This window comes from Balaenoptera musculus, chromosome 18, assembly GCF_009873245.2.
Source record: "Balaenoptera musculus isolate JJ_BM4_2016_0621 chromosome 18, mBalMus1.pri.v3, whole genome shotgun sequence".
In the NCBI taxonomy this organism is placed as follows: domain Eukaryota; kingdom Metazoa; phylum Chordata; class Mammalia; order Artiodactyla; family Balaenopteridae; genus Balaenoptera; species Balaenoptera musculus.
The window spans coordinates 12,065,689-12,080,216 of NC_045802.1; the positions used below are offsets into that span (position 1 = coordinate 12,065,689).

The 14,528-nt window shown below is 42.9% G+C and overlaps 1 protein-coding gene across 5 annotated transcripts in view; it reads right to left on the reverse strand.

Moving 5' to 3' along the window:
• DCLK1 (doublecortin like kinase 1) overlaps nucleotides 1-14,528 on the reverse strand; it is a 328,712-nt gene that overhangs the window by 51,444 nt on the left and 262,740 nt on the right. For 3 of the 5 annotated variants that reach the window (XM_036831579.1, XM_036831576.1, XM_036831578.1), the window contains exons 7-10: nucleotides 10,840-10,927; nucleotides 8,052-8,160; nucleotides 1,087-1,144; nucleotides 462-581 (exon numbers count right to left, since the gene is read on the reverse strand). In XM_036831579.1, coding sequence (XP_036687474.1) covers nucleotides 462-581; nucleotides 1,087-1,144; nucleotides 8,052-8,160; nucleotides 10,840-10,927 — 375 coding nt within the window. The remainder of the gene's footprint in view (nucleotides 1-461; nucleotides 582-1,086; nucleotides 1,145-8,051; nucleotides 8,161-10,839; nucleotides 10,928-14,528) is intronic. The other 2 variants (XM_036831575.1, XM_036831577.1) reach the window with 1 other exon arrangement.

Genomic DNA, 14,528 nt, shown 5'->3' on the forward strand with positions numbered 1-14,528 from the left:
CTACTTTTCTATTATGGTGGTGTCTGAAAGTTTAAAGCTTGTTCTTATAATAATGATACTTCTGGATATAGTTCCTGGAAAAGTGAACAACTTCTACTACAACAATAACAACAACTGTATTGGCATCTAATACTTTCTGTGTCACAGAAGCTGGTGAAAGACATTCCTCTTACCCTCACAATAACATTCCTAGCCATTTTTATTCCTAGCGATTATTATTCTCATTTTACATAGGAGAGAACCGAGGTACAGAGAGGTATGCCTAAGATCAGGGAGCTATTTAGGTCAAGGCTGGGACTTGAACTATTGCGTATAATTCTAGTGCTAATACTCTTAACCATTATGCCAATGCACAGAAATAAGAGACTGGATGTTGGTGGGAGGAAATAAAGGAGAGAGTTCTATTATACAGAAGAGTGGGGTGCCTTGTACAGGTTTATCTCTTTTTCCAAAATACACACCTTTACTAATTCCATGACAAGATACAGCTCAGTTGGTACATCCATCTCTTCGATCAGAAGAACGATATTGGGATGCTTCACTCTTCTTAAAATAGACACCTCGTTCTGGATCATGTGCTCCTGTTCAAGGCAAAAGTTACCTTAATCAAGATACACATCAAAATACATGAGGAGCTCACTCGAATGAACTATACTATTTGAAGATCAAGGGAGATGCATTTTGGGTAAAATATAAGGAGTCTATCTTAAATTCTGATATTCACATAGCCTAGAATTGCCAAGAGATGTTGAAGGTCCTTAGAAGATGCTTGTAATTTCAGAACCTACCATGTTAAGTATAACTGCATATAGAAGGATGAAATGAAACTTCAGTCACAAAAGTAATAGAAGAAGTAAGCAAACAGGCAAACACAGAGAAGGAACAGAAATAACATCCAATCATTCCAACTAACTTTTATTCCAGGAATATTTATAGAATAAAGTTATATCCTAATACGTATATAACATTCTGTTCCACCGAAACACAACTCCTAAGCGTAAATTTATGTTTATTCGGGAGCTCATCTTTGTGTTTCTTTCTGCCTCCAAAACACTGTATTTTCATAAGAATAAACCTTATACATACTTTGCCTCGACACTTGCTTTTCTTGATAATTTTCAGAGCATACTCCCTAGCAGTCGACCTGCAAAGAGAAAGTTTTTTTTTTTTAAAAAATAAAAACAACTTAATTTCAGATCTGTTGGATCATCCTGTTAAGGATTCATTTCTTACCACATTGATCTTGCATTGCGGTGTAACTATTTTGTAAAAAATTATTTTCCTTTTTTAAAAGAAATAAGTGAACTTTAAGGGGCTGACCAGGTGGAAGGACAACGAACGTGCCAGCATAGAAACATTCACAAGCTGCTAACATTGTCATACTTGTACTAAAACTACTGCTATTGCCATTCCCATGCGTAACTCCCCCTGCAAGGTGGCTGTGCTCTGACCCTCTCTCTGAAGCGGTGCGGTCAGGATACGGAGCAGACGTGAGTTTCTGCCCGTCGTCTTCCCAGTCTCTCTTGAAGTTCTCTCTCCACGAAGTGAAGTGTAGCTGTGACAGTTTTCTGAATGGCTCTCACGGCCACCCTGACAACTCTCAAGAAGCAGTTCACACTCTTTAGACTTGGGCTGTCTGCACCCCTGTGTGTTCCGCTGGAGAACTAGCGGATGAGGTGCTCAAGGAGCATAGAAAGGGATACAGCCATTAACTGAGCATCCCGTGACCTCTTGGGCCTTTCATCGCTGTCTCATTTGATAGAAGTGAAATGGAGGTGACAATGAAAATAAACTCGCTTTGCCAAAGCCTCACGGCAGCACTAAGGTCACAACTTTGAGCTCTTGGGGTCTCTGCTTCGCATGCAGCCCAGCCAACATTGCCCCTCCTCCGTGGTGGGTGTGGGAAGGAGGGCTGAGTCACACTGCAGCTTTAGACAGCTTCCTCATTTGTGTTTCCATTTCCAGGACACTGTAGTGCCAACCACGACAGGTCTACCGTCAAAGGACACAACGCCTACCTAATAATCATCAGAAGCCACTACTTCACAAGCACTGCCATTTCATATCTGCTGGGGAAACCAAGAGAGTCTAGCTTTTCACCTACAGATAAAGGCCAGTTTTAGGGGTCCAAATGAATACAATGGGAGTGAAGGTGATCAAGAACAAAATTTTAAAATAGGGTTTTAAAATTTTCAGTATGGAGAATTTCCTAGTTGCACATTATGGCAAGAGCAAGAGAGTGAGAGCCTCCAAACAAATCATGAGGCCAGATATTAACAGTGTGTTTCAAGGGCATCTTAGAAACCATTCATGTCATTTACTTCTAAAAATACTTCTTCCACTATACCTCCAGGACCTTCAGGGCACTAGCCTGCGGGAAAACAATAAACATTGACCAAGTTGTTACAATTGTATCTGATGAATGAAACTAGATTGAAACAATCATTGTGACGCTGATTTTCTCCACTAGAGAGCGCTGTGGTTCGGATGCGAGGAGGTAAACCCCTCTGCCTCAGGGTGGTTCCCCTGCCCGGGTGCGGGGTACCCAGAGGAACCCGAATTGCCTCAGCCTCGTGAAGAAATGGACTGAGAGCCCCAAGTATGCCTCTGTTGATTCTTCAGGCCCCCGTGTGGGCAGAGAACATGATGGAGGAAGGCTGAGTCAGGGCTTGGGGTGCTAGATAACCCCACATAAACGCCAGACCTTCAGCAAGGCTGTGTGTGTATGTACTATGGGATGGGGGTGGAGAAAAAGCACTTCAGTTAGAGGGCCAACAAAATACTTCCCATTAGAAATTTAAAATGTACGTGCAAACAGATAAATGAGAACGTGAAATTACGCATCTACGAGGGGAATCCTCGCATCACAGAAGGAGCACAGGGTCCCTTTCAGTAACTCTTCTTAGGAGGCTTCTGAAGAGTTTGTTTGCAAATCTGAACATATTTAATCAAGAGGAAAACTAAAAGCTGAAGTGTTTCTGGATTCCGCTTTTCATGAATCAATAAAAATTATAACAAAGCAAATCTAAGACTGGAATACATGAGCAATTTCCTATCTAGTTTAAGATGTTTCATTTGATGGCAGGGAATCTGGACTCTTGGTCTGACAGCTTTGATAAAAGCCAGCAGTCCCAGGCAGGGACAGAGAGCTAGAATGGAGCCGACACTTGGATTCAGTGCCTCCACAAAGGGGATGGATGGGATGGTGCTGGTCAGAAGATAGAAGAATTTCTTGGCTTTGTCCTCCCCATGGTTACCAATTGATCCTCTGTTTCCCTAGAATGAGTAACACTTCAGCTTTGCTACACTCAAAGCAAAGAGCTGGTGTGGCACCCAGGAAGGCTGAAAATCCTCCTCTACAGCCGGATAGACAAGGAACAGAATTCCCAGGGAACAAGAGGGTGTATTGGCTTCTAGGACACCAAACAATCAGGTTAGATGCTAAGCCTACAGCTGAGGGGAAAATGCAAGCAAACCTGGGCTGCAGTGGCCCTAGAGCTTACTAGGAAAAAGGACCTTGTGGGTTGACTACCCAAAACCTTACAAAATAGGATTAAACACTCAATTAGATTTACCCATATTTTATATCAGACAGTGAACCCTGTGGAGGACCACCAAAATTAATACTGAAAGGTTTCTTTCTGGATTCCTTGAGAACAGAACTATAAAGTCACAATAAAATCCTTAATTACTAGAAGTGCATGTTTATAGGAAAGTAGCTGAATCTGGAAAATGAGACTAAAAACAGGTGCTAGGACTACATGTACACCATAAGAATAAAAACTTCATTGCTTGCCTTAAGTTGGTAAATGAAAACATTTGGCAAGAAATAAAACCTCAAATAAAATATCTGCCTTCCTGCATACCCTAAACTCTGAGGACCACTGCCCCCAGGTAATCATTCAGCAAGCAGTAACGAGCATGGTTCTTTGGTGGCTACAGAGGTGATGGAGACCTGGTCTTTGACCTCAAGGAGTCTACAGTTCCGTGTGTCGAGAAGGAGAGAAGACACCTGGATTGCTGTGGAACATCAGGCCATTTGCTTGTATGCTCCTGAAATTATATTCTTGACCTTCTATGAAATTACAGAAACCTCAAATGCCACAGCCAAAGCGGCAACAGCAGAACAAGCTTTGTTTTCCTCCTTGTCTACAGGAACTCAATTTGTAAGGTCACTTTCCTATTACGTTTGACCCAAGGCTAGAGCTCGAACTACTAGGGAGAAATGTCTGAATTTTACAAACTTGAACTAAATCTACTTTTTCAGATTTGTACTAAAAATGGTTTGGAGAAAGCCATCTTGTTTAACTTAATGACTCTCAGCCCTGGGGCAGTCTTCTCACCCTTTCCCTCGGCCCTGGAGGGCAGCAGAATGTTTACGAAAAGGGTGCTCTGGACCAATGTGCTTTTGGTGGTTTGCTCTGTTTTGAAGATTTTTATAAAGACCATGTGGAAGAGGAAGTGTGGCTTCCCAGGCATTCCTCTGACATAGCATTTACTGAATTTCAAGGCAATCCTTTGCTTATGCGGCAGGTTCTCAAGCAAAGGGGCCCCGTCTTGACTCTCTTTGTAGCCCTGGAAATGGCCCAGCATAGGCCTGAACTAGCAGGGGCTCCAAACATGTTGGTGGAGTTGTGAAAACTCCAGAGGCTGGTGGCAGTTAGGACAGTGACAGAAAGACCCCCTCCCCCAGGAAAGAGGGGTTGGTAAACAGCACCCTTTGTTTACCAAGTGATCATAATAAAGCTAAATCTCAGCCTCCTCTGTAAAGCAGAAAACGGAGGCATCCCAGAGTGTCCTGTCAAACTTCTTCAGAGTAGAGTTATATTTTGAATTTGAACTTGGGCCCTATGGCTATCAGGTGCCAGAGCATCTTTAGGAAGGAAAGAGGAAAGAACGCTGTCAGGTAGCTGAGAGATACTTAAAGTTCTTCATGCTGATGCATCCTCCAAATCCCACTTCAGAAGGAAATGCTTTCCAACTATAGGTACCCGGTTCTTGAAAATTCTGAAGATTTTCTAGGTGGATGCAACCCATGTTGCTGACACTAAAGTCTCAGCTCGTTCGGGTGGGTTTGGGCCTGCCTACCTTCATTGCCAGCGCTTTCGTTGTGTAGTTCTTTGGGTTCACAGGTGGAGGACAGAAAGAGGGAATCACGAGCAGCTAGAATTTTAATCCAGTTCTGACGCCTATGGTGCCAAAACATGCAAGCAGTGCAGGTGGGGAGGAGGGCCAGGAGCCACCTGAGACACTGTCCCTGCTCGTGACTGCATCACTGGTACCCATGGCTTGAACGGTAATTAGTCCACACAGAGCCAGGAAGCCAGGGACGAAGGGCATCTCATTGTGAGCCCTCTACCCGTGCTCGGACCTCTTCTTAGTGCTTTTCAGCTTCTTGAGTTTTCTTTGGGGCTTCGAAAGGCTCCACAAAACAGCTTCAAAAGTCCACCAACATCCTTTAGCATGTCCTCAGGGCTCCTGAGGCCACTGGAGACTGCTATGGGGAGATAGGCAGAAATCGAAACAGACCTGGCATCCCCTACGGCGGGATGCGCTGGCATGGGACCAGGGGAGGGACGGCCTCTGCAGCAATGTTACTGCATCCATTATTGCAGGAAAACCTTCCCTGTGACAGCGTATTATTAACAGAGGAGAGGCGTACTTGGTCTTTTTAATACATATTCCTCCTTTAAAATATGACAGAATGTACCCCCGCAAGCAATGTGTGCCATTCAAAACATTCTTAGTTCCCTTTTATTTTCCTGGACCTCTGGAAAATATTAAAAGATTGTTTCGTGATACCTCTGGGGAGAGAGGGCAGATGCCATATGTCCTTGTTCAGCGGGAGTGGAATACTAACACTTTTGGGGAGCAATCTGGTGTTGAGACTCTGACGATTCGTATGAGAACCCAAGATGTGAACTCATGCAAAACGAACACAATCCAAACCAGAAAGAAAAAAATTAATTCAGGATGGAGAAATGATAAATTTCTATCATGGGAAGACCAGGGCTTCCCTGAGATGCTATCATGATCCGAGGACGGGCACATGGCCACCACGCCAGCCTCAACAGATGACGCACCCTGGCAAGGAAGCAGGCGCCTGCGGGGGAAGGGCACGGGGATCTGCTAGACACGGGGTTTTCTGCTGCAGAGGAAATCAAGTTTAAAAGGGTTGGGTTTACTATCAGTAAAAGTATAAATGAAATATAAAATTATATAAACGCACACACACTTCCACCCATTACTTTGGGGATGGCTTTCCCGATTTAACTTCTGTCTTCTTCGTACAGGGACAAATGCGTTGTGTGTGACTTTGGCTCAGCGAAGCCACTTTCTTACGGAAGACCCCTGGTCCGAGACAGGAGGCACTGGTGCAGAGTGGTCCAAAGGCGTGGGTTTTGGAGCTGAACTTGAATCCATACCTTGCTAAGCACTTACTAGCTGAGTACTTACTTACTTGGGCATCTAGCTTCTCCGGGCGTTCTTTATGTAAAATGGAAACAGTTTGGGATTATATATAATAATCCCATAACTATGGGATTATTATGATAATTAAATGAAGTATCGTAAGTTAAGGGCCTTGTATATAGTTTATGCTCAGTAAACAGTGGCTGCTCCTGTTTGAGGAGGTGTGAGGCCCAGGAAAGTAATGGGAAAATTTCTATATTTCGCAGTCATGCAGCAAATGGTCAAGCTTCATGGTGGGAGTGGGGGAATGAGGGGGAGAGGGGAAAAGCGGGGCGAGCAGGGTCAGCAAAGGGATTTTTCAAGCTGCCTGTCGCTCATGCCCGTCCCCGATACAGAGCAGCTGCTCTAGGGGGTCGCTGTCACCGTCCTCAGCAATGGCTGGGCCCAGCTGGTATGTTGAGCGGGGCAAAGTCTGAGACCCACTGCTCCAGGGGGGCCTAAGGAGGGCTCCACTACCTTAGTCGGGCAAAGGGTGAAGGGAAGCAAATCAGTGGACACTGGCCGAACTCAGGACCCTCACGGTGTCTGAGGCCCTGGGCAGGCGTCCAGCTCTAACGTTGCATGGATCTTCATTTCTAAGTCAAAGGACTTGGAGAAAGATAAGTTCTGGGTCTTGCAGACAGAGCCTCTAGTCTGAGACGTCCTCTCTGAGTGGAGGTGGAGCTTAGAGCATTCTTTCCATACAGTGTTGAGAACTCGGGCAGCGCACAGGGCCCTCTCCCAGGGAGTAGCGGGAAGGGGAGCAGAGAAGAGCAATGGGGAAGGTGCTCACCCCAGACCAGCCCCCAGGAAGCCAGCGGACACACTCCCTGAAGGAAGCAGGTGGGTGCCCCCCGCTTCCCAGTACTCTGCTCAGCAGCCTGGAGAGGAAGCTGCTGGCTGACCGGGTCCCCCTTAAGAAACGAACTCCAAACCTCACGCTGGGCTTAGGGTTTGAGGCGGTCTTGATCTGGGCTATGACTCTTACTTGTCACTTCTCCAACTAGTGGCCCCGGCTACTGTCCTTGATTAGGTATCAAGGTCCCAGGGATAAACCTTTCACTCTACGTCCTTCCCTTTGGCCCACAAGAGTGCCCAGATCATTCATTTCAAAACATTTTAATGTATTAAATGCTGTATTTGTCAGGATCAGAACAGATACATTTTGAAGTTTTTTGAAGTTACTGTATTTAATTTTATGAAAGTTATATGTTAGAGATATACACCCCATATAAGAATGTTCTGACCTTTACAAAACGTCTCAAAAAAGTGCCGGAAAAACTATTTAATAGTTCTTTCTGTTTGTTTGTTTGTTTTTTTAACAAAATAAAAGGACTTACCTGAAACCTCTGGCAAAGTTTTGCTGACTACATTAAAAAGAAAAATCAAAGTCCTTAATTTATAGATTGTCCCCAGGAATCACTACATTTTTCAAATCTGTTGTTAGATGGGCTTTTCTTTCTTTTAAATATTTTTTACATCTGGAGTTGAGACATTAACCTATTCCATATGTGCCACAGACCGCAAATAAAGACACTGTCTTGGAAAACATAATGCCAAGTGCTTTCTTTAAAGCTCAATGCAAATGATATCCTTCTCACCTTTCTACACATTCCTTGACAACAGCAAAATTTCCATCTCCTATTGTCCTTCCGACTTTATATCGTTCTGTTATTGTGGCTGGAATCTGGAAGCCTTCCTCCAGCACTTCTGAAAGAATCATTAGTAGGTTTTTACTGGTAGAAAAGGGAACACAGATGTTGCACAAAAGAGACGTTTAGAAGTATCATCTAATAGACTGGAACTGATTCAGCGTCAATATGTCATCTTCTGTATAGGGAGGGCAGTCCCCGACTCCCACCTCCTTGCCGACATTGCATCATCAACCGTTATTACTAAGACGAATGATAAACTAAAAGGAAACGTAAAATGTATGGGGTCCACTGCCACCTAGGTAAGAGCAACTTATGCTTTCTGCTGCAGTGGGGATTCTGCAGAGGAAGTTTCACTTTTCATTTCATGCCAATTTGATCAATAGCGTTTACTGCATACCCATGGTGTCCAGAGAAATGACATTCTTAGGTAGGGAGGAAAATGCAGTTCGTAAGGGACTCTGGGCCGCTTGACATTGTACAAGCATGAAAAATGCCTGCTGTCTGGACACTCTGCTTTACTACATCCTGAAATAGAGATCTCCGTAAAATTCCTTATGAACTAAAGCACTGATTGCCACCCCTCCCCAGTATCAATGAGCAGATTTTAGACAAATTTCTCACCAGCAACCTGAGCAGCAGATGTTGAGTTAAAACTGCAATATCTATTATGTCTGTGAACAGAACAGTTTTGTAGTTTCAATTATGTTAGTGCCACTAACACAACGCATTTTCCCCCTTAAAATGCATTTTGAAATATTTTACAAATGCCTAATAATGCTTTAAATATCTAAGGCCATAAAACTAAATAAGCCACACTTAGGTCACATAAATATAGTGGATAACCTTTAACATCTTAGGGGTATAAAAAGCCTTTTATAGCTGGGCTCTAAAATTTACATGCTTTAAAGTTATAAATCCTGGCTTTCCCTCAGGCAACCTGAATACAAAATGTGATGGAAGCCTAGCGTGCTTTCTAAATGTGCTCCTTTTCTGACCTTTAATCATAAACTGAGACTAAACATTTCTTCTCAAAATAAAATTAAAACCGTAGGTGGCAAATGGGCTTTCTTGGTGATTTCCGTGTTCTCGTTGAGTTTAGTCTGCAGGGTTGGGGAACGGGAAATGGAAACTCACAATCAGCAGACATCTGCTTTAGGACCCTTACTTATTCTGGTTTTGTGATCATTTCCAATCTGCACCACTCTGGATTCTAGAGTGGAGGAAATTTCTGGAAAGCGTGTACAAATGTAGGACATTTGCTGCTGCTACTTTTGTCCTCGGCATTTGTGCAACCTCTTCACCTCTTTACAGGTGACATTTTACGTTTAACCCACTAGAAGCGATCTCAGTGGTCTCCGGAATAAAGCGAGAGCTGAGGAGACTTACCTCCACTCCCCCCGACCCCCTCCATCTCACCCCAAAGAAGCCACAATTTTGCCTCCGTTTGAAGGATTCAGCCTGGGGATTTTTGTCTAGCCCATGGTTATTACAGAAAATGGTTGGAGACGTTTCAAATCCACTGCAAAACACTCGAATTTACAAAATATCTCTCGGATGACGCGGTCTTAAGGCTCTTTACTACGCAGATAGTAAAAGTAACCATCCTTAGCTGTCAGAGGCAACCCTGGCTTCAGATGGGAAATGTAGGGAGGTACTTCCATCCTTCCTTCCACTGGGCACCCATCTGGAGCACATGGCTTGGGATTTTTTTCCTGACTATTGATAAAAATGTATCTTTTAGGCTTTTGGCTAAGAAGACTTAGCCAAAAAGGCTCCATCAAGGACCATTTCATTTCATTAAGTAAATAAAACACATTGGAACAAAAGAGCCTTCTGGATGGCTGAATTTCATACTTCTGGAAATACCAAAAAAGTCTGATATTGCATGGTAGTCAGGAAATAATCCTTGGGTAAGTCAGGTATCTCACATAACATAATAAAAGTGTTTCCCCCAAATGGTACTTTATTGGAAAATTAAATCATATTATTTAAAACAAATAAGGGGTGCTGATTCTGTAACAGTGGCTTGATCATATCAGTTTTATACTTTAGTTTCTAAATAATTTCTCGTAATTGATTTGAGCCTGATAATAACCCCCAGGGAGGAAACAGGCATATATTACAATCTCCATTTCATAGAAGAAAAACTGAGATGTGGAGAGCAGAAGAGGCTTATCTAAAACAATCCAGGAGTTAGCAAAAAAGTCTATTCTGGAATCCACGTCATCTCACCACTTTCTAAAGTGAATTCACTTAAGGTCCAAAGGGTATTTTTGCAACTGCCATCAATTCATTCTTTTTGTAAAGCCAGATTTTCACATTTTGACTTCACTTAAGTTAGAGTACCTCTGCAGGGCTATCACCGTCAAGCAAAAGAGTAAAGATGTCTTTCTTGTTCCAAAAAGTGAACAGAATTTGGAACAACAAAGGCAACAATTACCCCCTTTTATTTGCAAAGTGGGCAACAGCTGGCCTTGTTAGGTTGCTTATACCTTCAGAGGATGGGAAACGTCTCCACATTAGGCTAACTCCCTCTTCCTGGCCCCCGAGAGTAGATACCATCCCTGGTGGGAGCCACGTTCAATCCTACCCCCTTGCTATGAGCCTCTGAAGCTGCTTCAGACTCATTCTGCTGGAGAAGTGACAGTCTCCCGGTGGGTGTAAATTTAGCCAGCCCATCCTCTGCCCAAGTACAAGCTGAGCCTTCTCCTCAGACACCAAGTCCAAAGCTCACCACCTTCTCCAGGTCCGTCGTTCTCGTCCATCGAGCTGCAGACTTTGGTGGATGCAAGTGAAGTGGAGGAACCTCCATGCTGAGAGCTCTGGGGGGAAACAGAAACAGAGAATAAAAGTCCTCGGTCCCACTACCCAAGTCTCCAGGTGCTGTGCCCAGCCCAGAATCTCGGGAGGTAACTGTACCCACCACCAGGGAGAAATTGGTCTTAATACTCGGGAAGGGAGGTTCTTAGACTATTCGGTTAGGACTACCTCTCCCCCCATCCTATTCCCCAATAAGAGACGGCGCTAACTGAGTCAGTTTCATCATTGTCCCTCTGGATGTTCCATGACTTTTTATTTCTTTTTCTCAAAATTAGCATCCTTTTGCTCACTGCTTAGGTTTGGCAGATTTGAGGTACCTCACCTCACTCTTCCACACTCTTATCTGCAAACAGGCTTCAGATAAGGGGTCATTCTGATCTTTTTTTTTTTTTTTCTATTCTTAACCATAGAAAAAAATTTTCTTCAGTTTGTTTTTTATGGAATAGCCTTTAAAAAATATTCAGCTTTGCCACATCCTTGGAGAAAGGTTAAAGAGTGGGTTTGTTAATTCCACTTTGGGGTAAAGGCATAAGCACCAAGCAAGTTATTGATACGTTAAATGTTACATAACAGGAAATATTTACTTATTATTACTTTTATTCCTGAGGCAAAGATAGAACTGAAAGCCTAAGCCTGTGATTCCTTTGTAAATTTTGGGTGTATCTGGACCCAAGACCCATGAGAGCAAACAGCCTAGCAACTATATTACAAAGCTCAGAGGATGAAACAATACCAAATATTTAATACTGTGATCAGCCAGGAGGCAGTACTTTAACAACGAATCTTTCCATTCCTCTGTCTATTCCTTGAGAAAACAATTTGCACATTTCAATGTTATTTCTAAACAGTGAACACAGCTTGTCCTAAAAGATCCTCCTTCTGTTTCCCTGGGTTTATCCACTTGGTTGGCCTGATGGGAGCCTGGAGGCGGTGAGGGGGCGGCATTGGCTCAGGGTGCCGGCTGTCTGTGGAGCAGAGAGAAGGGAGAGAGCATCTGTAGTTGAATTAATAATGAAGAGGTGGTGAGAAGCAAAGTTGACCTACTTCTGCTCTGCTTACCTGTCTCCCTTCAACCTCCTCCCCATTCCATCCAGCACAAAGTTAAGTAGGAAGAGAAGTTTTACGTACTGTCATTATGCCCAACAGTATCTTGCCATTACGCCCAACAATATCAGGAAATTCAAAGATTTTAGTTTTCACCCAAAGGATGAATATAATCGGGCAAATGCTACTTCAGTCACTGCAGCGCCATTTGAGTCAACAGCCATAGCACATTCTCCTGGGTGCGCTAAGATGACCACGTTCCATGGGACGAGTTCATCAAAGTTGACAGGTGACACGATGGGAATAAAAGTTAAATGCATGGCATTGATGCATCTGCTTCCTCATAGGACTTTCTAGAAGTTTTGTGGTTACTCTAGTAAGCCACATGCCTGAAGGTCACCTAGTCTGTGTGATGTGCCTTTTATTTTCCAGTATTGTAATAATCCCCCAATCCATCAGCCTGGTGACTTGAGCTGTTTCCATCCTCTCTCATTCAAACTCCCTTTGTGACCAGAAGCACGCATTTGTCCTGTGGCAGGCCAGAAAGGACTCAGGTTGAGACCCTGAAACAGAGTTTTTCTTGCTGGGACACTGTGTGGTCATAACCAACTCTGTCGAAGGCACTATAAATGCATGAGCCTCTAAGTGTGCTCTGCTGACTTTTACGGATGTTTGTTTGTGAAAACCTGGTATTTATAATATTGGAATACATGGCTGAGACAAGGCAGATTTACGATGTCGAGGTCTGGAGAAAAGAAACATTAACGCTACCGCATTTGAGGGGAAGGTGTGTGTTTTCCAGAACAGGGAGATCTTTTATCCCTTGTGTCATTGCTCGTGCTGTAGACAAACGGTGTTCCAAGCGGAAAAGCAGTAAGGAAATGTCTAAAATGTAGACTTTCTCTTCTGGGCCTTCCGGTCCTTGAATTTCTTCCAGCAGCATCACAAATGGTGTTTAATAATGCAGACACATTGTGGTTTGGGATGGCAGGTGCTGTCCTGTCATATGGCGTTTTAGATTTTAGAATACAAAGACACATTCTTTCAGAATCAAGCATTCAAATTAATAGACTAGTAGCGTGTTTCCTAGCAAGGATGTCCACAACTTATGGACTCAATTCCAAAATCTTGTTCTTTTAATAAGAACATCAGATACTCAATACAGAATTCTGACCCAAATAATACGAAAACATCTTTTAAACTGTAATGTTTAATAAACTTGCTGGATATTATTCACTAAACTGCCTTATCAACTAATGAATTGCATTTTCAATAGTGCCACCAAATGTCTGATGCCCTGAAAGCTGGCCATAGTGCCAGCTGTGTTTTTCTCTGCCTTATGAACAAAAAACCCCTCAAGTTTTTTAGGCTCTGGTTAAAAAAAAAAAAAAAAGTAGGGTTAACACAAATCTGCTTATGTTTAAAATTGCTTATTTTCAACTTTAGGTTTGAAAACGTACTCCAAGCCATTTCAAATTTCATACTGTCTGAAGGTAACAGACAATTGTAAGAGAAAAACATTTAATTACAAACACGGTACTCTGAAAATGGAAAGTTCTCATTTTATTTACTATGCTCAAATTACGTAAAATAAATATATTAAATTTCTAACGGTGTTACCTCTTCTTTTCCCCAAAGAAGTAAGATAGTTAACATTATACACTTTTCCAAGACAATGACCATTCATGGATTCAACGAATTTCAGGGACTGAAATGGACCTTAAATGTTACCTGTTCTAACCTACTTCCACTGAGAGACCAAATGCCCACTACAAAAATCCCAGGCATGTGGTCAAATGGCCTCCGTCCAAACACCTCCAATACTGAACACATTACTTCCTAAGGCAGCCCCCTAATTGTTAATGAGGCAAAGAAAGTTCTTCCTTAAGTTATGTTCAAATGATGCCCCTCTACATTTCCTATTTGTTGTTCTTAGCTCTCACCTCTGGAGCCACCCAGAACAGTGCATTTCCCAAGAGGACAATGTTTCCAATATTTGGAAAGAGATACTTGGTCCCTTCTGTGTCTTCTCTTTTTCAATTTCAATAATTCCAGTTTTTTGGGTTGTCAGTCATCAGACAGGGCCCCATGACCCCTTGACCCTCCAGTTGTCGATTTCTCTGGTTAATGCTGGTGCCCAAAACAAATGCAATATTCTAGGTGTACCTTGACCAGCACAGAGAGAGAAGGGTAGAGCTTTCTTCCTTGTGAATAGAATATTAATGCACTTTAAGATCATATTGGCTCAACAGTAACAACATAACTTTTAAGCCTACACTGAGCTCACAGTATGTTAGATATCCTTATTCTGTATTTGAGAGGTTGGTGTTTTGGATCAAGTCTAAGGCTTCTCATTTACTCATGTTAATGTCATATTTATTACATTCATATCCTTCCAGCCCGTTAATTTTGGATTCTGATTTTGTCACTTAACATTTTTGCTGTCTCTCCCAGTTGAAGTCATTCAGTAATCACCACAGCCCTTTGAGTACCCTGGTAACTACTCCTAAATATACTACCTTGGACGGTGTGGGAACATTTTGATTATTGCCCATAAGT